Source organism: Hyperolius riggenbachi, chromosome 2 (assembly GCF_040937935.1).
Source record: "Hyperolius riggenbachi isolate aHypRig1 chromosome 2, aHypRig1.pri, whole genome shotgun sequence".
Lineage (NCBI taxonomy): Eukaryota > Metazoa > Chordata > Amphibia > Anura > Hyperoliidae > Hyperolius > Hyperolius riggenbachi.
In genome coordinates this window covers 351,762,352-351,786,580 of record NC_090647.1, presented here as the reverse complement: position 1 = coordinate 351,786,580, position 24,229 = coordinate 351,762,352, and the positions used below count along the sequence as shown (strand labels likewise).

The following is a 24,229-nucleotide window of genomic DNA, read 5'->3' as shown; positions in this document are numbered from 1 at the left end:
TATTGATATAGTATAGCAACAGTATAGAAAAATATTTATATTTCTTTGCCGTCTGAAATGAAGGCACATACACAAAATCATTTTCCTTCTGTATTTACTCAAAGCAACTTATCACCCAATGGCTTATTTGTCAGAAAGCCAGTATGGCTTACCATCCAAAGAACACCATACCTACTGGAGAGCATGGAGATGCTAGCATTTTGCAGCCTGCAGGGGTATTCCTTATATATATCTGATTAAAGGAAACAAGCAATGAAAAAAAGATTAAGTATTGTTGTTGGCTTACATGCCAGCATACGCAAGGGAAGTGCAGGAGTTTTCTTCCCTCCCTTGAGTTAATGCAGGAGTTAATTGTTTTCTGCAGCTTGTGGACATATTTTTTATTTTGATGAAACGGAAGGTTTACTTTAACCTTCCTGGCGGTTAAGCCGCGCAGGAGGTTTTCTCAGGCCCTGCTGGGCCGATTTGCACAATTTTTTTTGCTGCACACAGCTAGCACTTTGCTAGCTGCGTGAGCACACCGATCGCCGCCGCCCCGCGCCGATTCGCCGCTATCCCCCCCCCCCCTTGACCCCTTGCGCAGCCTGGCCTATCAGCGGCAGGCAGCGCTGAGGGGTGGATCGGGACTCCTGATGACGTCACGGCATCGATGAAGTCATCCCGCCCTCCAGGAAATCCCGTTCTTTAAACGGAAGAGGCTAGGGGGATGCTGCTGCACAGCGGCTATCATGTAGCGAGCCCTGGGCTCGCTACACGATTAAAAAAAAAATTACAAAAGTCCCACTAGATGGTTCTACTACTTACTCTTGTAATGCAGTGTGGCATGTGCCGCATTATTGTTGAGAAACTGATAATTGTGCTAATGAAATCACATCCAGTTTCAAATGTTAGTAGTTCTGCAATAAATAATAGGAAGGCACTGTACACTGTTACACACTGTACGGTTTGTTGAAAGAACCATAGAATAGCATTGTTCATGAATATTTCATTATGCTGAGCTTAGATGCCACCATAGTAACCTTACATACTGTAGCAGTGTAGAATATTGTGTATAATGGCAGACTATTTATTAAGAAGGAACTTGAGAGCTGTATTATTGATGTTCCCCCTATTGGGCTTGCTTGCAGGTGGAAGCTGAATGGCACTGAGCTGAACCTTGAAGAAAAATCTAATTACCACTTAGTTGGAGGGAACTTGGCCATCTCTAATCCTTCTCAGTCTAAACACACAGGGACCTACCAGTGTGTTGCCACTAACTCCAGGGGTACAGTCCTCAGCAATGAAGCCTCGCTGCGCTTTGGATGTAAGCAGGAAAACCAGGATGAAACATTAATATTCAATAAATGTGGCACTTGCTTAACAGTCATATCTATTCTCTCCAGACTTGGAGGAGTTTCCAGCAGAGCAGAGAGACTCAGTGAAAACAACAGAAGGACTGGGCATAATGCTGCCATGCAACCCTCCACAGCATTATCCAGGTATTGTGTGTACCAACAGTTACCATTGTACATAGAGATAATCAAATTCATAAGCCATATTACTCCATGCCATGCACTGATGAGGATCAACCAATCCAGGATGCATGGTGGATTAGTTTGGCTCTGTAATATTAACCAGCAGACACATCCTTGCATTCCAGCGGCTCTGGGGGTTTGTTTAGTTATCATGGAAAACAAAGAGATGATTTGCATATTCAGCAGTGATGCATTGTGGGACACCTCAGAGCTCACTCCAACCTAAATTATCGCAAATACCTTCTGTTTTATACTTGTGCACAGTAGCAAATATGATAACTGTATGGGTAATAAAAAGTAGGCAAACATTTTTTTACTGAATGTTATGTCTGAGTGTAATCCCTCTTTAAGATTAACATATTATATATGTACGTTTTCTCTGACATGAAATTACAGACACTTCTATATGCAAATTTCGATCAATATTTAAGTAGGAAATGGTATACAAGTTTTACAGTAGACCCATCTCTGACATAACATAATACTGTATATGACTGTATCTGACACTGGGCTGAATTCCATAACCTTGCCTTATAGTCTGTGCAATTTTCTGCTGCTTTCTCTGTGCTTCTCTCAGCCTTACATTAAAGAAAAAACAGGACTACCCTGATTGGTGTTTTAAAGTAAATAGGATTGAAAGTCACCGCGTTACGTTGCGGTTTTAAAGAAGGGGTTGAGTAGATGGACCTATGACTTAAGGTCAACTGTTACTTTTACGTTAGTTTTGATGTGAGTCATCTGCAGTTTGAAGACATTTGTTCAATTTTTCCAGGTGTACAGAAATGCTAGCCCTAAACGTGCTGTACACAGTAAGATCAGACAAATGACTGATATCTACCTGACTTTGGTTGTTGGTACCTGGACTACACCTTGCTCCAGTCAATATTAGATCCAATTCCAGTGGGAATCTAATCTAATATTTCACATACACTGCTGCTGGCTATGTACTGCTTGATACAATGCAGAGCTATGAGGCCAGTGATTCTGTACCCTGCTATCATAAGGATAATTCCATGCATACCTTTCTTCACATTTGAAGTTTCTTTGATGTACATCTATTTCACGGTGGGCTTTCATGAAGGAGTCAACAGGACTACCTGAGAATTTTATATTGATCTGCCCTTCTAGTGTAAACCAATTCCTGCTGGGTGTGCTGCAAAGTGAGATATTACCCTTTAGCATCTAGAACAGCAGTTAAGCCTCTTGTGAGTTTTGCAGCTTGCTACTATACTGGGGAGGGAGGGAGGAAGGGGGAGGGGAATCAGGGGGCACATCTAGCCACTATACTGGGGAGGGAGGGAGGAAGGGGGGAGAGGGAGCAGGGGGAACATCTTGCAACTATACTAGGGAGGGGGCACATCTAGCTACTATACTGGGGAAAAACTGCAGCATTCGCTGTAATTAAACTATGCTTCTACTGATAGTAAAATAGCTGCAATGTGTGCTGATCTCTGCTATCTCCATTTTGTACAGTATAAGTTGTTACTCTGTGCCTGCCTGTTACTGTTAGTAAACTAGCTTCAATGTGTGCTGATCTCTGCCACCCCCCCCCCCCCCCAGTATATACAGTATAAGCTGTTACTCTGTGCCTGTACTGAAAGTATACTAGCTGCAGTGCGTTCTGATCTCTGCTACCCCCAGTATGTATAGTATAAGCTGTTACTCAATGCCTACATTTGCTACAATATGTGCTGATTTCTGCTATCTATACTATGTACAGTGTGAGCTGTCACTCTGTGCCTCAGGATGCAGTGTAATATTTACCTTCTGCAGAGCTGTGTCAGGTTGTCTCTTCCTCCTGACATCCCCTCACTTTATGCTGCATACTTGGCTCCCAATCATGTGACATGCATCACTTGGCATGTCACATGGCAGCATAGAGCTTGTGGCTGCCAGGAAGAAGAGGAGCCACCATGCAGTGCTGGAGTAGGTACAACTTAACATAAAGAGGAGGAGCAGACCCCAAGGGCCCCTATTGTTGTGGTGGTCAAGGGGGCTATGGTGGGTGGTGGTGCGTGGGAAGGGGGGGGTGTCACCACGGGTTACTGCACCGGGTGACACCAATGCTAGTGATGCTAATGGGATATACTGTCAAGCAACATGATTATTATCATAGGACTGTTTTGTAAACACAGTATGTTGTTACAAAGTATGTTCAATCTGTGAAGAAATCAATATTTCCCCAATAAAAAAATCAATTAGGGAATATTGGTAGTTTTAGCACCTTGCACCTCTAAATATTTATCATATTTAAGCTGAAAACCGGTCAGTCAAAAGAAACATTAATAAAACTACTCATTCCCTAAAGCATCCACTAACACATGTATTCATATTAAAATAGAATTCCAGAATGTGTTACAAAAAAGTTTTTCCTTAGTTATATCAATCATGAAAGTCTTTCCTGATGAATGCCCAAGCCAATGACAGTCCACTGAGCCCTCTTTTAAGGCTGTTTTTTTTTACAAGATGAATAAAAACACTATGATTCTGCTTGAATCTGTTTCTCACAGGTTTGTCCTACCGATGGATATTAAATGACTTTCCTACGTTCTTGCCTGAAGACAGTAGACACTTTGTGTCCCAAGTTACGGGGAATTTGTACATCGCCCGTTCAGAGGCACAAGATGAAGGGAATTATTCTTGTTTTACTGCCAGTCCCATTGCTTTTACATCCAAGAGTGTTTACAGCAGCTTTACCCAGCTTATCATCACCCCAGAAGGTTAGTGATTCATGATGTAGTAATACTTTCCTAAAGTCTTATTATACGGTGGATGCAAGGACACTAAATGTAATGCACTTAAGCTACCACGTCAGAATGCATAGCCATACTCAAACTCTCATTGTTACGCTGTTGCCCAGTTTCAGTTTTGTTCTTTTAGGCTGCTTACACACCAAGACGTTACAGGCGCACGTTAGTGCGCCTGTAACGCTCCCCCAACGCACAGCAATGTAACACAAGTGGGCTGTTCACACAGCCCACGTTGCGTTACATGTAACGCTGCACGTTCTGTGCAAAGTGCAGCATGCTACGGCGTTGGAGCGGCTATAGCCGCGTTAGACTGTTTGCACATGCGCAGTAGGGGGCGGAGAGGAGGCGGGGAAAGCCAGCTACAGTAGCCGCGCACATGGCTACTTAATATTCACTGCACTGGCGGGCGCTGATTGGCCGGCGGGACCACGTGATGCGGAGTGTCTCGCTCCGCATCACGTGGTCCCGCTGGCCAATCAGCGCCACTCTGGGAGACATTATAGGACTCGAGCCGCCTAACGCGGCTCACTCTACCGTCGGCTCTTGCAGCACCATACGTTGTGTTAGGTGCACGTTATGCGACCTTAACGTGCCACCTAATGCAACGTCTTGGTGTGCAAGAAGCCTTAAAGAAACAGCCTAAATAACAATGTATTATTGGAAGGACAAAACCCTCAGTTAGCCTTGTGTTTATTCCTGATACCAGTGCTGATAGTGAATGTGTGTTTAACCACTTGCCGACCACGCACTCATAACGCGCGTCGGCAAAGTGGCAGCTGCAGGACCAGCGACGCAGATCTGCGTCGCCGGCTGCAGGCTAATTAATCAGGAAACAGCCGCTCGCGGGAGATAATGACGTGAGATAATGACGTAAGTTGTAATACAGCTTAACCTAACCCAACTCTCACACAGAACCCTTCCCTGGTGGTGCCTAAACCTAACCACTCCCCTGGTGGTGCCTAACCACCCCCCAGTGGTGCTTAATCCTAACCACCACCCCCCAGTGGTGCTTAATCCTAACCACCTTTCCCCCCTGTGGTTCCTAACCCTAACCACCCACCTGTTGGTGCCTTACCCTAACCACCCTCCCGCCGTTGCCTAACCCTAGGCACACACCCCCGGTGGTGCCCAACCCTAGCCACTACCCCTGCACAAACACCCTTACACACATAGAAATGATAATATATTTGATAACGTAAAATCTGTACATACAAATGATAATATGACAAAAACTATAAAGTTGCAAGCTTCTAAAACGATACCATTTAAAAAAAACTTTAACTATTTGCCGACCGCGCACTCATAACGCGCATCGGCAAAGTGGTAGCTGCAGGACCAACGACGCAGATCTGCGTCGCCGGCTGCAGGCTAATTAATCAGGAAACAGCCGCTCGCGCAAGCGGCTGCTTCCTGTCAATTCACACGGGGGGCTCCGTGAATAGCCTGCGGGCCGCCGATCGCGGCTCGTAGGCTAAATGTAAACACAAGCGGAAATAATCCGCTTTGTTTACATTTGTACAACGCTGCTAACAGTAGCAGCGTTGTACTAGATCAGCGATCCCCGGCCAATCAGCAGCCGGGGATCGCTGTCCCATGACAGGCAGGAGCCTGTTAGAGGCTGCACAGGACAGATCCGTTCCTGTGCAGCCTCCGATCTCCGGGGAAGGGAGGGAGGAGAGGGAGAGGGGGAATCCTGCGGTGGAGGGGGCTTTGAGGTGCCCCCCCCGCCAGCCACATGCAGGCAGGAGCGATATCAGACCCCCCCAGCACATCATCCCCCTAGTGGGGAAAAAAGGGGTGCGATCTGGTCGCTCTGCCTGGTGTTTGATCTGTGCTGGGGGCTGTAGAGCCCACCCAGCACAGTTCAGCGAAATCAGCGCTGGTCCTTAAGGGGGGGGGGGGGGGGGGTAAAGGCTGGGTCATCAAGTGGTTAAAGCAGAGCTAATATCAACATTCATATTAATGCAAAGATAAATTTCAGTAATTTCAATTAATAGCAAAGATGGTCAACAAGATACTAATAATTCTGTGTTGATGACATATTTTTTTGTTGCAAATTTATGTAGCTTGAAAATAGACCAATTGAACACAAACACTGCTGCATATATTTGCATAAACTTAGCATGAAGTTTGTATCAACCCTGAGGTAATTGCATCTAAATGGCCAGCACTAGTTAAAAAGTATCCTTCTTGCTACTATGGCATTCCCTTATGAGATATGTCCTCAATTCAATTCACTTTTTCTCCTAAGTTTTCTCCTGGGTGATATTTGTACACCTTGTCAATAAAATGCGTTTTAAGCCACCAGCAAGTAAGAAGATAATTAGAATAATTTTGATATTACTTTTCCACGTATGTTTTGATACTTTTTCAGTTGCGAAGAGCATGATGTTATCTTATAGAGAGGATGAAAAATATCTTCTAGGAGAAAACTAAGAAGAAAAAGTGAATTAAATAAGGGCCATTGAGCCTAGGCACAAATATCATGTTAAACTTAAAGGGAACCTAAACTGAGAGGGATATGAATGTTTCCTTTTAAACAATACCAGTTACCTGACTCTCTTGCTGATCAATTTGCTGCAGTAGTACCTGGATCTCACACCTGAAAAAGGGATGCAGCTAATCCAGTGTGACTTCAGTCAGAACACCTGATCTGCATGCTTGTTGAGGGGCTGTGGCTAAAAGTATTAGAAACACGGGATTAGCAGGACAGTCAGGCAGCTGGTATTATTTTAACAGCAAAAATCCATATACTTCTCAGTTTAGGTTCCCTTTAATGCATAAAACCTTGCTGAGGGAGTTATCGCACCTAGGGCCTAATGCTATGTATATCCAGTTCGGCCTTTCTGGACGAGCTTTCTCGTCCAGAAAGGCACTGCTGCTTTCCCTACGTGGTGCGCGCGATCGGGCGCGCGCCCGCTGCCCGCCGCTAGCCGCCCGATCAGTGAATGGGAATATAATTCCCATTCACCGATCTAACTTCCCCGCAGAAATACCAACGCTTTCTCTCTAGAGAGCGTGGTATTTCTGCCCCCAGGAAACATCTCCCCTGCATTTAAGTTCCTGGATGCGAGATCGTTCGCATCCAGGACTTTTTTCACTATGGCCATCTTGTGGCCAAATAGTAAACTGCATCAACATACATTTTAAAATAAACAATTATACTATTTTACATTTAAAATAGGCAGTTTCCCTCCCACACCAAAAATTACCCACATACATTTTTTATTAAAAAAAATAAAAAAAAATACAATAAAAAAAACAAAACAACATAAATAGTTACCCAAGGGTCTAAACTTTTTAAATATGCATGTCAAGAGAGTATGTTATTATATTATTTAAAATTATAAGCTTATAAATAGTGATGGACGCAAATTGAAAAAATGCACCTTTATTTCTAAATGAAATATCGGCACCATAAATTGTGATAGGGACATCGTTTAATCGGTGTAATAACCGGGACAGATGGGCAAATAAAATACATGGGTTTTAATTACGGTAGCGTATATTAATTTCAAACTATAATGGCCAAAAACTGAGAAATAATGATTTTTTTTTCATTTCTTTCTTAATCTTCCTGTTAAAATGGATTTAAAAAAAAAATAATTCTTAGCAAAATGTACTACCCAAAGAAAGCCTAATTAGTGGCGGAAAAAACAAGATATAGATCAATTCATTGTGATAAGTAGCAATAAAGTTATAGGCGAATGAATGGGAGGTGAACGTTGCTCGGATGCATGAGATTTTCGGCACTGCGGTGCTGAACCGGATATACAGTACACAAAAGTGAATACCCTTCTCACATTTTTGTAAATATTTTATATCTTTTCATGGTACAGCACTGAAGGTATGACTCTTTTATATGATGTAAAGTAGTCAATGGCCTCAATTCACTAAGCTTATCTTATGTCTTTAATAACATTTCTAGAGTTATCACCATAATGATGAGGCATGTAGTATTCAGGAAACATTTTACCTCAGGCAATCCTATAGTTAGACAGGCTGTTAATTAACTGTGTGTGAAAATAACTACAGAGGAGGTAACTTAACTACAGAGGAGGTAACGTAAAGAGGAACTCCAGTGAAAATAATGTAATAAAAAAAAGTGCTTCATTTTTACAATAATTATGTATAAATGATTTAGTCAGTGTTTGCTCATTGTAAAATCTTTCCTCTCCCAGATTTACATTCTGACATTTATCACATGGTGACATTTTTACTGTGGGCAGGTTATGTAGCTGCTCCTAGCTGTTTTGGCTGTTACAGACAGCTGTAAACAGCCATTTCCTGTCTGTGAACATTGTTACATTGTGGCAGTTTGCCCAGAGTACCGCGGTACCAGAGTTTCTTGTGGGAGGGGTTTCATCACAAAATCAGTCATACAGCGCCCCCTGATGGTCTGTTTGTGAAATGCAATAGATTTGTCATGTAAAAGGGGGTATCAGCTACTGATTGGGATAAAGTTCAATTCTTGGTCGGAGTTTGTCTTTAACCACTTGCCGACCGCACGCTTATACCGTGCGTCGGCAAAGTGGCAGCTGCAGGACCAGCGACGCAGTACTGCGTCGCCAGCTGCAGGCTGATTAATTAGGAAGCAGCCGCTCGTGCGAGCGGCTGCTTCCTGTCAAATCACGGCGGGGGGCTCCGTGAATAGCCTGCGGCGGCTCGCAGGCTAAATGTAAACACAAGCGGAAATAATCCGCTTTGTTTACATTTGTACGGCGCTGCTGCGCAGCAGCGCCGTAAGGCAGATCGGCGATCCCCGGCCAATCAGCGGCCGGGGATCGCCGCCATGTGACAGGGGACGTCCCGTCACTGGCTGCACAGGACGGATAGCGTCCTGTGCAGCCTCGATCGCCGGGAGGGGGCCAGGTAGGAGAGGGAGGGGGAGGATTTCGCCGCGGAGGGGGGCTTTGAGGTGCCCCCCCTGCAACACCCAGGCAGGCAGGAGAGATCAGACCCCCCCTGCACATCATCCCCATAGGGGGGAAAAAAGGGGGGCAATCTGATCTCTCTGCGTGCTGCCTGATCTGTGCTGGGGGCTGCAGAGCCCACCCAGCACAGATCACTCAAAACAGCGCTGGTCCTTAAGGGGGGGTAAAGGGTGGGTCATCAAGTGGTTAAGGAATGAAGAGATAAGATAACTTTCTCACTGTGCGGAGGTAAGCAGTGTTGGACTGGGAGGTGGTAAAGCTGAAGAGATCCATTTGCTGGCCAAGCAGCAGTAATCAGGTGTTGCTGCTCTCAGTAAAGACTTGCTGCAGGTTTCTATTGGGAGTGATAACACAGGGTTACTGCTGCTTGGCCAGCAGGTGGATTTCCTCAGTTTTTCCACCTCCCAGTCCGACACTGGAGGTAAGTTTTCTCTTGCCCTATTATCTCCAGCATAATCTTAGTGAATTGAGGTCAATGTACAGCTTGTATAATAGTGTATATTTGCCCAAAAAAAACCTTGACACGCTGCCATTAATGTCTAAACCGCTTGCAACAAAAGTGAGTACACCCATAAGCGGAGAATGTCAAAGTTATGCCCAAAGTGTCAATATTTTGTGTGCCCACCATTATTTTCCAGCACCGTCTTAACTCTCTTGGACATGAAATTCACTAGAGCTTCACAGGTTGCCATTGGAATCCTCTTTACTCCTCTGAGATGAAGCTGGTGGATGTTAGACCTTGTGCTCCTCCACCTTCCATTTTTTGATGCCCTACAGATGCTCAATAGGATTCAAGTCTGGAGACATGCAAGGCAGTGGCCCATGGCAATGACAGTCCATGAAGTCCTCTATTAAGGCTGTGGTTCACAAGATTAATAAAAACTATGATTCTGCTTTAATCTGCTACCTGCAGGTTTGTCCTACCTAATGGCTGTGTTTGGAGTTATTTTAATGGGTCTGCAAATTGACACAGTTATACAAGCTGTACACTGACCACTTTACATTGTATCAAAGTGTCATATCTTCAATGATGACCCATGAACAGATATAAAACATTTACAAAAATGTGAATGGTGTACTCACTTTTGTGAAATACTAAATATATATATAGTGAAAAAGTCTTCCAATAGCAGAACATTTCCTATCTTGTTCTCAATCTATTTAAAAACTTTTTAGCACCTACCAATTTAAAAGAAGTAAAATACAATGAGAAAAGTAATACAGAGAGTAGTCAGTAACAACCGATTTTTTGTTTTTTACTCTTTCACCTTCAGTTATATGCTAAATTGAGATGGCCTGGTAATGCAAATAACCCAGGCATGAAAATGTAATGCAAATTGTATGCAGCTTGGAATTGAGCCAATCCCATTCACTTCCTGCTGAAACTGATTGGTCCAGTTCCAAGCTGATTTAACATGTACTGTACATGAAATTATTTGTGCTTAACAAAACAATTTTAAGATTTTGAGCACACTGGAAGCAACAAAGCACTCAGACAATGTTTCTACTGACTAATGTAATACTGATATCACTTATCTAACGCTGGAATAATAATTAGAAGCCTCGGCAATGCAGATAGGTGGTCTTTAGAGGAGAAAACAAAATTGCTATATATAAAAGATAGGCGTTTATTCATTCTTCAATAAAAATGGCAAGCAGATGTCACAGGACCATATAAACACTGGCATATACCTTCTTGTGCATAATGATCATGCATAAGTATGTTGTGTCACAACAACAATTAACAGGTGATGTCTGTATAGGCAAATAGGAGAACCTCATGCTTGGTTTAGTAGTGTTTTGAAACTGGCAAATTGCTGAGTCATCAAGAAAAACCCAGGCTAGGGCACTTTTATGATTACTAGGCAGAGGGTGTAATCCTATCAAGGAGATAAGATTTACCCTTGTGTTTTTTTCTTTCCTCTAATGCTGGGAATACACAATGTGTTTTTTTGCTCGATTTTCCGTCCAGTCGATTTTCGATTAGTTTTCGATTCATTCGGTTTTCCACTCAATTTCCCGCTCGATTTCCTTATAATTTCTTATCTATTTCCATTGACTTTTATGAGAAATCGATCAGAAAAACGATCGAATATAGATCAGACATTTCGGAAATTATCTATCGAACCATCTGCCAAATAAACACATGGTGTATTCCCAGCATTACTTAGGGTACAGAGAGGCTCAAAAGGTTGAACTAGATGGAAAAGTATTTTTTACAACTTAACTACCTGCGGACCAACCCAGTTTAAATATACAGCGGGCAGGGGGCGCTGCGGTTCTGACCGGACGTAAACTCTACGTCTCATTCACCGCGCCCCCGCCCATCCCCGCCGCTCTGTCCCCGCCGCAATGTGCTGCCTTGCCGCCTCTATGACGACAGAGCACTGTGAGACGGGCAGGAGCAGTTTTCATTGGCTCCTGGCCCTGTCATTCCTGTAAGCCGTTCCCATTGGCTTATATTGAGTGACAGGAGCCAATGAAAGTAGCTCCTGACCGGCGCACAGCGCTCTGCCGTCATAGCGACGGCAGAGAGAGCAGCCTGCGGCGGGGACAGAGTGGCGTGACCATCGGGAGCGGCGGATTTTAGCGCGATTCGTCGGTAAGCGGCGGTTTACTGTACCAGCACCGTCTGGTCCTTAAGGGGGCAGAGGGTGCTGGTACTGAAGTGGTTAATAACTATGACATGCAAGGAGAGGGGGCTCCCAAGGCGGTTATGTCTCCCCCCTCCCTCCCCCCCTTCCCCCACACACACAGGCTATACTGCTACCCCAGGGCCCCTGCAGAGTATAAGAGCAGCATGGCACACTTAACTTCATGGTCAGTTCACTAGCTCTAGACTCTAAGACCTGGTGGTATGTGCACACATGAGTGAATACATAACATTGCTGGGTAACTGGGTACAGGCACTGGGAGATGATGGAAGCCCACAGAATGAGCCAGTGGGACAGGTGACTGTGAGTGCGCTCCACTACCGCTAATACACAGCAGAGGCCTCGGGTAAGCAGTGTAATGGATGAGACCTGGTACTATGATAAAGTCTGTTAAAAAATCGATGTGTGTAGTGTGTGGCAGTAATAGATCCCTCTCTGATCAAATATTGATCAGAGAGAAATCTATCTTTATGATGCATCTGGAGTAAGTCCATCAGTGAATGGTAGGCTTTAGAAAATAAGCAGGCTACAGTATTAGTGTTGTTGTTATCTATCTATCTATCTATCTATCTATCTATCTATCTATCTATCAGATAATGTCCTGTTAAGCTTACCTGAAACACAGAACTTTGTTCTTCTATATAATTGATGGAGAGCGCAGCAGTGCATAATTTAATGATTTGAAGACTGGACTACCTGCAGCGACCCCATTGGAGCTTTATTGTTTGGTGACTATATACAGGATTGTGGTGCAGATATATTGAATTTAGTATATAAAGCAAGCAGTAACTTAAGCTGTCTATGTAACACACATCCACATACTGTTATACATTATAGTACACGCAGTGGTTTGCTTTCAATGATAATTACTGTAATTCTGGGCATGCACATTAATAAGTAACATTAACAAAGATTACTATGTTTTGTAGCTGATCCAAGATTGTATGCTCCAAGCATTAAGGTGCGATTTCCTCTTGAGACCTACACCCTTTCCAGGCAGTCAGTGACACTGGAGTGCTTTGCTTTTGGGAAGTAAGTTAGCCTTAACTTTGCTTATGACTTTATTTACTAAAGAATACAGAGTAATGTTGCCATCTTTGCTGATGATACAAAATTATGCAGAATTATTAACAATAAGCAGGATAGTGACATTTTTCAACAGGATCGCAACAGCATGGCCATATGGGCAGACAGCTTGCAGATGAAATTTATTGCAGATAAATGTAAGGTCATGCACCTTGCACATGCCAATGATATAGCAACATATAAGATAAATGGCTTACAGCTGGGAACATCCGACTTGGAGAAGGACTTGGGAATACTGGTTGACGACAAGTTAAACACTAGGCCCGGTTCACATTAGCGTTCGCTATCCGGATTTTCCGGATCTGATCCGGACCGCATACTGTACAAACGGAACGTATGTTCCGCATAGCAATGTAAAGTCTATGCGGACGTTCACACGCGTCCGTTCCGTACGTACCGGAGCCGGATCGGATCCGGACTCCGGACTCTTTTCCAACATGCGCTATTTTTTGGGTCCGGATCTCCGGCCCACGCACCCGGACCGGAGCCGGACCTGAGCCTGACAGCACCATCCGGAACACAGAAACCAATGGGAAACGGAAGGCACAGAACACACTGCCTACAAAAACCTGACGTTCTACCCCACTTCCTATGCGTATCCAAGCGGCCATTTTGGATGGGGACACATGGGCCAAGCATGTCTGGAGTGGAGCAGCAGTGATAGACGTGCTGGAGCTGTTTGGCAGAATGTCAGAGGTGGAGGTGAGGCCTACAGCGGAGGAACCTGATTCTACAGGTGCACCAGGTGCACCTTCTGCTGACCCCAACATTTTTTTCTTAAAATTTCGCTATTTTTGCCCACGGATCCGGATGGCAGCCTGATGCATACCTGATGCAAACGGACCGGATCCGGATCAGGTCCTGATCCGATCAGGATCCGAACAGGATCCGGTCCGTTTGATGGCAAAACGCAAGTGTGAACGGGGCCTAATATTCAACACCAAAGAGCAGCAGTTAAAGCATATAAAATTCCGGGATGCATAAAATGGGAAAGAAAATCCTGAGATTCTAGTATACTACTTCATCTAAATAAATCACTTGTTATGCTACATCCGGAGTATGGAATACAGCTTTGAACACCACACTATAGGAAGGACATTAACATACTAGAACAGGTACAAAGACAAGCAACTAAATTAATCAGAGGGATTCACAGTCCCACTTACCAAGAAAGATTGGATAAAATGGGTTTATTTAGCTTGGGGAAAAAAAGACGGCTAAGGGGTGAACTGATTAACATGTATACATAGATCAGAGGGCAAAACAGAAGCTTGGCAGATCAGCTTTTTGTCTCTAGGCTTGTACAAAGGACAAGGGGACATGATATGCATATGGAGGAAAAAAGTTTTGCCATCTATTTAGGAAGGGGTTCTTTACAGTAAGAGTTGTTAAAATATGGAATATTTACTCCAGAAAGTAGTTATGACAAATTCTATATATGTATTTAGAGTGTGTTTGGATGCTTTCCTTGCACTGAAGGACATGCGCGGCTATAATTACTAGTTAACGTCCTGGCGGCAGTATATCTGCGCCCCAAAGGACTTAATCTAAAGACTAGTAGATAAAAATATCAGCTTAGCTAGTTATGACTAGGCCAATGATTATTTTAACTGGTTGCTATGGATTTCCCTTAGTCATCATTGGACAACAATGACAAGGGATAGAAATTTTTCAGTAAATGTCTTCATATTTATTTAGGTTACATTTATGCATATATTTTAGATTACTGTTATGCTTAAAATGATCCTAATTAAACACTGATTGGCATAAGAAGAACGTTGACAAAATACCAGTGTAATTTATTTTTATTGTCTGTGAAAACACCGTCTGTAGCCCAGTGCCCCGTATCCGATGGAGAAAGGTGGACACATCACAGCCTCCACAATGGTTTAGCTCAGACCCAGTTCTGCACATTCAGAGCGTTAGTTTTGATGATGATGGAACCTATGAATGTGAAGCAGAAAACTCCAAGGGCCGAGACACTCATCAAGGACGTGTGATTGTACAAGGTGAGAACTTATATCTAGCAATGCAGAATGTACATTATTCATTAAATGAATTCACACAGACTTGATATATTGTTTATCTTCTATAAAAGATAGTAGGTTAAACTGTATCCCCACTTTCTCAAAGAAAAAAATCCCCTGTATATAGTATTCTAACAAAGTAAATTACACAGATATACTAGCGGTTACTCTGGTGTTTCCACAGCTCAGTGCTCCATAAATTTGCATGTTGCATTGTGAATATTGCCTTCGGTGCTCTCAGCTGTTAGTGAGATGGGAGGGATTTAGTCTAAATGTTTAATACATAGAGCCAGAATCCATGTAGATGTGTAGGAGCCCTCCACTCTGTGGAATCCATTTATCAGTGCAATAATCCAGTGAAATTCGTACAGTTCAAATGGTTTCAACAAGTTTTGCCTCCTGCTTTGTGCAGATTTATGAATCATTGAGACAAATGGAGAGAGTAGAATTCTGGGTATATCTTACACCTAGACATAAGATGCTTCCATAGTTTCCAGAGAGTTTTCTATAACATTAGCTGTAGGCTGAAGTAGATAATTATATTCAATGGCATTCAGTTTCACAGTGACTTGTATAATGATGATATGGGACATATACATTTTATAATAAAAAGGGAGTAACCCTTAAGCCTGGTACACACACACAATTTTGAACAGTCAATGATTGGTCAATTTGGAAGTAGGAAATTTGGGCGCATGAGGCAAGTGGACAAAAAGGGCGCGGCCATTCACTCCCATATTAAATATCATTTGACGGGGTGCTGAACAGGAAAAAAGGGCACCCGGAGATTATTAATGTTTTCAAATGGCGCCCAGAGATTATTAACGCTTTCAAACTGCGCTCGTGATGATTTAAGTTTCAAATGCGCCCATGGTGAATTACGTTTACAAATATACTAAACATATGTATCGTATTACCTAAACCGTTGTTTAAAATGTTATCACTTACTGTTTGTAAAACATTATTTTCCACATTATAAAGCGATCAGTAAGTAAATTGTAATATATTTTTTACATTCACTATTTGTAATAATAAATTTGTAGAAAAAAGAAAGCCCCCATGAGCAGCACCACTCAAGATGCAAAATATTTATTCAAAAAATCACAAACAAAATGTCATATAGACACACATGAACACCAATATAATTAAAAACAATTAAAATACGGTATGATCCAATATCTGCTGCATACAAACTGCCCAAAATTGTATATGTATGTATATAAATAAATTCAATCAAAACAATGATATAGCCAGCTAGATGGGCATCAAAAAGAGCCCACCAGTGGTAGAACCCGGGTTCAGTACAGATATATAAAGTGCAAAACCGTGCATACAAGGCTGATAGCAATACTATTGTGTACATAATATATGAAACCTAAACTGAGATAGATGAATAAATAAAGTGCACAATATAAACAAACAACTAAATTGCATGAACAGAGTGCATAATATTAAGAAAAGGTGGGGGAAAGGCTGCGCGTCCCTAAACACATGCTGCAATTGAATGGTTAATCGCACAGGCATACACCGCCTCTGCTAGACTAAAAAATGCATGCCCTGCATCCAAGACAAGTGCTAACATTTATTAAACTAGGAGGAACTTTAGCTTCCAATATGGTTTGCATGCAAAGTATATTATACTAGACACTTGCGCCACGGTGAGGCAAACCTCCGGGCAAGTGACCTAACCTAAATTTAAAACCTTGGGAGCAGCTAAGCAAAAAAAATGTGTAACTTACATTTGGTTGAACAGCGAGGAGAACGCCAGCGCATACCACTAAGGCTGCATCTGAAATGACCACCAGCTCAGTGTGCAGCACCTAAATAGATTTTCTGCACACTTTGCATTCAATTCAGATGCAAATCATATGCAAATCTGCTACTACTTATTATGCAAACAGGAAACTCAGGAGGAGGGGCTGGGAGCAGCTAACCTGACAGTTGCATAGTTACAAAGTTAAGAAAAGGTGGGGGAAAGGCTGCGCGTCCCTAAACACATGCTGCAATTGAATGGTTAATCGCACAGGCATACACCGCCTCTGCTAGACTGAAAAATGCATGCCCTGCATTTCGGATGCAGCCTTAGTGGTATGTGCTGGCGTTCTCCTCGCTGTTCAACCAAATGTAAGTTACACATTTTTTTTGCTTAGCTGCTCCCAAGGTTTTAAATTTAGGTTAGGTCACTTGCCCGGAGGTTTGCCTCACCGTGGCGCAAGTGTCTAGTATAATATACTTTGCATGCAAACCATATTGGAAGCTAAAGTTCCTCCTAGTTTAATAAATGTTAGCACTTGTCTTGGATGCAGGTCATGCATTTTTCAGTCTAGCAGAGGCGGTGTATGCCTGTGCGATTAACCATTCAATTGCAGCATGTGTTTAGGGACGCGCAGCCTTTCCCCCACCTTTTCTTAACTTTGTAACTATGTAACTGTCAGGTTAGCTGCTCCCAGCCCCTCCTCCTGAGTTTCCTGTTTGCATAATAAGTAGTAGCAGATTTGCATATGATTTGCATCTGAATTGAATGCAAAGTGTGCAGAAAATCTATTTAGGTGCTGCACACTGAGCTGGTGGTCATTTCAGATGCAGCCTTAGTGGTATGCGCTGGCGTTCTCCTCAGAGTGCATAATATCAATAATAAATACTCAATGACAATGATAAATTAAATAAGTGAATCAATTACATATGAAATGTAGAAAAAACAGCAAGGAGCAGCCTATTGTGTAAAGTGCATAAGAGGAATGAAAGTGCTATATAGGAGATACTCATCCCAGGATGAAAGGCTGGCCGGGCAGAGCAGCAAAGCAATATCGGTTCCTCTCAGGACAGTCCTGAGGGGAACCAATATTGCTCTGCTGCTCTGCCCGGCCAGCCTTTCATCCTGGGATGAGTATCTCCTATATAGCACTTTCATTACTTTTATGCACTTTACACAATAGGCTCCTCCTTGGTGTTTTTCTACATTTCATATGTAATTGATTCCCTTATGTAGATTTATCAATGTCATTGAGCATTTATTATTGATATTAAGCACTTTGTTTATGCAATTTAGTGGTTTGTTAATATTGTGCACTTTATTTATTCATCTATCTCAGTTTAGGTTTCATATATTATGTACACCATAGTATTGCTATCAGCCGTGTATGCACGGTTTTGCACTTTATATATCTGTACTGAACCCGTGTTCTACCACTGGTGGGCTCTTTTTGATGCCCACCTAGCTGGCTATATCATTGTTTTGATTGAATTTATTTATATACATACATATACAATTTTGGGCAGTTTGTATGCAGCAGATATTGGATCATACCGTATTTTAATTGTTTTTAATTATATTGGTGTTCATGTGTGTCTATATGACATTTTGTTTGTGATTTTTTGAATAAATATTTTGCATCTTGAGTGGTGCTGCTCATGGGGGCTTTCTTTTTTCTACAAATTTATTATAAATTTTTTGAGCTCCAGCACACTCTAGTATTGCCAGTGTGCGGACACTCCTTTTGTTAATTCACTATTTGTAATACATTATTATCCACACAATAAAGCGATCACTATGGGGGGTCTTAGGGTTAGGTACCACCAGGAGGGATTTAGGGTTAGGCACCACCAGGGGGGTCTTATGGCACATGCTCACTGGCTACAATTGTCGCCGCAACACGCGGCGCGCGCGTGTTGCGGCAACAGGTCGCCCGTGAGTATGGGTCGTCGCACGGGCGCGCACCCCGAACTGTCGCCCGTCGTTGATGTCGCCAGGCGATTGAAAGTTTCAATCGCCTGGCGACAGTCGCCGCCGTACCTCCGCCGCAACTGTTGCTAGTCCGCGTGAGTACGCGGACTAGCGACAGCAACCTCCATTGAGAATGCGAAGCTTCCGGCGGGGGGAGGAGGAACGTCGGCGACAGCTTCCGTCGCGCCGCTGGTCCCTCTTCCGGGTGTGTACGCGGAGGGACCTGGCGAGGAGCTGTCGCCGGCCTGTCGCCCACACGCTCACGTGTGCTGGCGACAGGCAACTTTTGCTGCCCGTGAGTATGGGCCATTAGGGTTAGGTACCACCAGGGGGGATATAGGGTTAGGCACCACAAGGTGGGTCATAGGGTTAGGCACCCCCAGGGGAGATTTAGGGTTAGGCACCACCAGGGGGGTCTTAGGGTTAGGCACCACCAGGGGTGGGTCTTATGGTTAGGCACCACCGGGGGGGAGGTCTTAGGGTTAGGCACCACCAGGGGAAATTTAGGGTTAGGCACCACCAGGGGAGATTTAGGGTTAGGCACCACCAGGGGAGTCTTAGGGTTAGGGATAGGTACAGGGAGGGTTCTGTGTGGGAGTAGGGTTAAGTTTAGTTGTAGTAAAATGTAATATTTACTAATGTTTTACTACAGTTATTACAAACATACTTATATATTTTTTTTCATTGGTATAAACAATATTTTCAGATTTTATTACATGAAGAAATGATAAATGAAGGTTATACACAACATTATACAATTATAATGATTATACATATATTATCATTTTTTAACAAATGTCATAAGTTTCACTTTCAAAACAGGGAAGATTATCATATATTTACAATTTGTGATTTCATAGACATTATTAAAGGTTTTTTATTTGTAAAACATTATTGTAATTGTACCGTATGTGGGCCAACAGATTTTGAAAATTATGAACAGGTATGTAGGTAAGGGATCACTGTATATGGAGGTGGTAAAATTGACCAATCTTTGGCCAATCAAAATTGGATGTGTGTACCAGGCTTAAGTCTCCATACTTTAAAACATGACATCAGAGTGATGGCTTTGGTAATAGTAAGGCTATGTTCACAGTAATGCATTGCGGTGCATTGCGTTGGACTATACAGTATTTTTGCTTCACAAGCACCATGCAATTATATTATAATGGTATCACTGGGAGGGAGTAGGCACCCCAAAAAATACCCATGGATGTAAAAAATATAAAATAACTTACCTCTAAGAAGAAGGGGCAATGCCAATATAAGACAGAAATTTTAACAATCAGACACAAAACCGATAATGCGTTTCGCGGAGCACAGTCTGCTTCCTCAGATCAAATAAAGCAGTGTCTGAGTAGCCCAGGTGCAGAGCTTGGAGCGCCTACAAGAAGCTGTGGTTGCTGGTCTTGCAAGCCACCTTTGTGAGTACCTCATCACTTTGTATTTATCCAAAACTTGACATTAAAGGGGCACTACAGCGAAAAACTGTAAGATTTAAAATATGTGCAAACATATATAAATAGGAAAGTACATTTTTTCCAGAGTAAAATGAGCCATTCTCAGGGCTATATTTATTTTCAAAAGCACTTAGTGAATGGCAGTTGCTCTGTCCAACTACCAAAAAACTGTGTAGGGAGCAGGGAAGCTTGCCAGCATCATTGTTTAAATCCTTTTTAGGGAATATCTTTATAAAGAATAAAAGCCTTGCTAAGAATCCCCTATGAAGAGATGGACTGGTCCAAAACCTGTCACTTCTGTCATATTTCTACTGCCTACTGTAAGTGACAGCAACATAGGAGAAAAGTAATTTACGGCTCATTTTACTCTGGAAAAAATGCACTTCTTATTTGTATATGTTTGTACATTTTAAATTTTACAGTTTTTCGCTGTAGTCCCCCTTTAATATACTACCCCATACGGGGCTCCTGGTCTCGCTCTGTGTTTTTTTCTGTATCCGTAGGAAGTCTTGGGACTCCTCTGGACTACACACCTCACCACATTATAATGGTATGTGCAGACAAAACACAAGGCATGCTGTGCAATACCGCTCTTTATAAAGATTTCAACTACAGGTTAAATCTGTGCTGAGTGCACATTATATGGATCCCCAGTACTGTACTGTACAATGTAAGCTAAAATGTAACCTTTGCTGGTAAACACAACTGAAGTAATTTTATCAGGCTCCATCACAATAAGCCGAACGTATGGTTAATGGTATATGTGTAGCACAAGCATAACTTCATGTATGTTTTGGAATGCGGATCCATTAAATGAATTATGTGAACTTTTTTAGAACAGTACCCAGTAATGCATAATGCATGTGTTAACTGTGGCAGTGAAGCTTACTATGTACTGTATGCTTCACTGTATGCGAGGCACCGCATGCATTACGTGCAATGCGACTTTTCTCCTCCGCTGCTTTATGTTCCTCTTTTTCTAAGGAATTCAAGCCAACTCTCCACTGTGAACATAGCCTAACTGTTGTCCTTGGATATTATTGGGAACTTGTATGTGATTATTTAGTAGTATTACTATTATTTCAACCAATGAAAATGTATGTTTGTTATACAAGCTATCAGCAGCAGGGGCGTAACTAGAAATCACTGGGACCCCCTGCAAAACTTTGGATTGGGCCCCCTCTTGCCAAATCCCCTTCCCCGCCTGAGCCTCCCCACCAGCCACCCCATCCCTGCTTTCTGCACAGGTAAACTGAGAACCAATGTTATTTAACCACTTGAGGACTCACCCTTTACCCCCCCTTAAGGACCAGCGCTGTTTGTTGTGATCTGTGCTGGGTGGGCTCTGCAGCCCCCAGCACAGATCAGGGTGCACGCAGAGCGATCAGATCGCCCCCCTTTTTCCCCCTATGGGGATGATGTGCAGGGGGGGTCTGATCGCTCCTACCTGCTGGCATGTTGTGGGGGGGCACCTCAAAGCCCCCCTCCGCGGCAACATTCTCCCCCTCCCTCTCCTACCTCCCTTCCCTGGAGATCCGGGCTGCACAGGACGCTATCCGTCCTGTGCAGCCAGTGACAGGACGTTCCCTGTCACATGGCGTCGATCCCCGGCCGCTGATTGGCCGGGGATCGCCGATCTGCCTTACGGCGCTGCTGCGCAGCAGCGCCGTACAATGTAAACAAAGCGGATTATTTCTGCTTGTGTTTACATTTAGCCTGCGAGCCGTCATCGGCGGCCCGCAGGCTATTCACGGAGCCCCCCGCCGTGAATTGACAGGAAGCAGCCGCTCGCGCGAGCGGCTGCTTCCTGATTAATCAGCCTGCAGCTGGCGACGCAGTACTGCGTCGCTGGTCCTGCAGCTGCCACTTTGCCGACGCACGGTATAAGCGTGCGGTCGGCAAGTGGTTAATTGGCTAGTGCACACTTGAATGTGTTTTCCACATGCAGATAAAAACAGACAGCAGTGAAGCACTGGGAGCATTTTCTCTATCAAATACATTAGCTTCAGTGATAACCGATATTACGGTCACGCTAGCGTTGCACATACCATTTTGCGTGCGCTAACTCAAAGTTTTGCGCACAAAATGTGAATTTTCACGCAAAAACGCGTCCGTTTTCTCGTGAAAATTCATGTTAGCGTGAGCAAAACGTTACACGTGTTTTAATGCGCGCAAAACGCTAGCGTGACCATGATATCAGTTATCATGGTTTAGTGAATCAAGCCCCTGGTGTGCAGAAAACGCATACAGAAAAATGCACACAGAAAACTCACAGATAACTTTGTTACCAGCCTCAGTTTTCTATTACACTCACTGTCCATCTCTGATGGCGCAGAACCTTTGTCTACAAAACTTTGCATGCTTCCTTATCAGTGGCTGAGCAGATGCAGTCATTAGAACAATTGTTCAGAGAGCAGAAAGGTTTTTTCTCCCCTTGCCCTTGTCAGTCTCTCAGTAAAGGGACCCCTGTGGCTTCTGGGCCCCCCTTCGGCTGCATCCCTTGCAGGGTCTATTTTTACGCCCTTGATCAGCAGAACATGCTTGCATCAGGGATCCTTAGCTACCCCTTGTTCAGTGCATTTTACTAAGTGTGCTTCTTTTGAATTAAAGGGAACCTGAAGCAAGAAGTATATGGATGCCGCCATATTTATTTCCTTTTAATCAATGCCAGGCAACTGGTATTGATTAAAAGGAAACCAATATAGATTTATTTGGTTGCAGTAATGATCTATTTGGTTGATCTATTTGGTTGCAGTAATGTCTGAATTACACCAAAAAAAAAGCATGCAGCTAATCTTGTCAGATCTGACAATAATGTCAGAAACACTTGATCTGTTGCATGCTTGTTCAGAGTCTATGGTTAAAAGTTAGATTACATGTAGATGATCAGCAGGATAGCCAAGCAACTGGCATTACTTAATAGGAATATTATAAATACATATAGCAGCATCCATACCCCATACTTCAGGTGTCCTTTAAACCTTCTTGTTTTGCCAACTACGTATAAACACATCATTAGATCATGTTTCTTTCTGTACAAGATAGAATGAAATCTGCCTACTATGCACAAATGCAAACAGCAATGCTAGGCATTTACAGTAAATCATGGTAAATGAGGAAATTTAACTCCTAGTAAACCCATATGTGTTGCTAGACTGGTTGCCTGAACTGCTAAGATTCCATTCTATGACTACAAGAATATCATTACTAAATAATAATAAATACTGGTACGCTTGTAGTCTCAGAGTGGCAACCTACCAGCTAAGGCATTTACATGCTGTGTAACCAGGCCAGCAAAATGTATGGTTTAGCTGGAATGTACATCTTTAATTCATCTGGTTAGTACTGAAGCTGCAGAATGTGACCTATAAAATGGAGGAGTCAGGAAGTTCCCATCAATGAAGTAGCAACACACAGAGTTGCTGTGACCTGTGACAGCTACTAGTCCAACTGGGCCATATTTACAATACACGGGGCCCCCAATGAAACCTCTAAGGGCACCCCTCTCCCTACACTCTCCATTCTCACCGCCGTGGCGGCCCAAACGTAGCTCATACAGCATTTGCAATCAACATAGTTCCCCTTTATAACATGTCCAGCCACCATGATCTCTCTTCATTACATAATACCTGCTGCCACCATCCTTCCATTACCACTGTGGATACCACTCCCACCTCACATAAACTCTACCTCCAACTAAGTGTGACCACTATCCCTTCATAACAAGAGATGTCAACTTTAGTCATCAGTGCAAAGTATGGAGGTATACAGTAGGTCTCTGTAGCATGTAGAATTTAGAGTCCACCAGATTTTGGTGAAGAAGGTATAAATATTCTCAAAACCCCTCTACTAAACCTCTATCAAAGAACATTGCTGTTCTAAACAGAGCATATTAATGTTTTCACATTTATTTATTTAAGCATTTATATAGCGCCGACATATTACGCAGTGCTGTACCGAGTATATTGTCCTATCACTAACTATCCCTCAGAGGGGCTCACAATCTACTCCCTACCATAGCCATACGTCTATGGGTGTATCGTGTAGTAGTGTATGTACCTTCATCTCAAATATCTAAAA

General features: G+C 43.1%; 1 protein-coding gene across 1 annotated transcript in view; it reads left to right on the top strand.

Moving 5' to 3' along the window:
• Positions 1-24,229, top strand: part of CNTN2 (contactin 2) — a 146,488-nt gene that overhangs the window by 46,483 nt on the left and 75,776 nt on the right. The window contains exons 4-8 of the mRNA XM_068269585.1: positions 1,128-1,303; positions 1,383-1,478; positions 4,025-4,234; positions 12,782-12,884; positions 14,772-14,947. Coding sequence (XP_068125686.1) covers positions 1,128-1,303; positions 1,383-1,478; positions 4,025-4,234; positions 12,782-12,884; positions 14,772-14,947 — 761 coding nt within the window. The remainder of the gene's footprint in view (positions 1-1,127; positions 1,304-1,382; positions 1,479-4,024; positions 4,235-12,781; positions 12,885-14,771; positions 14,948-24,229) is intronic.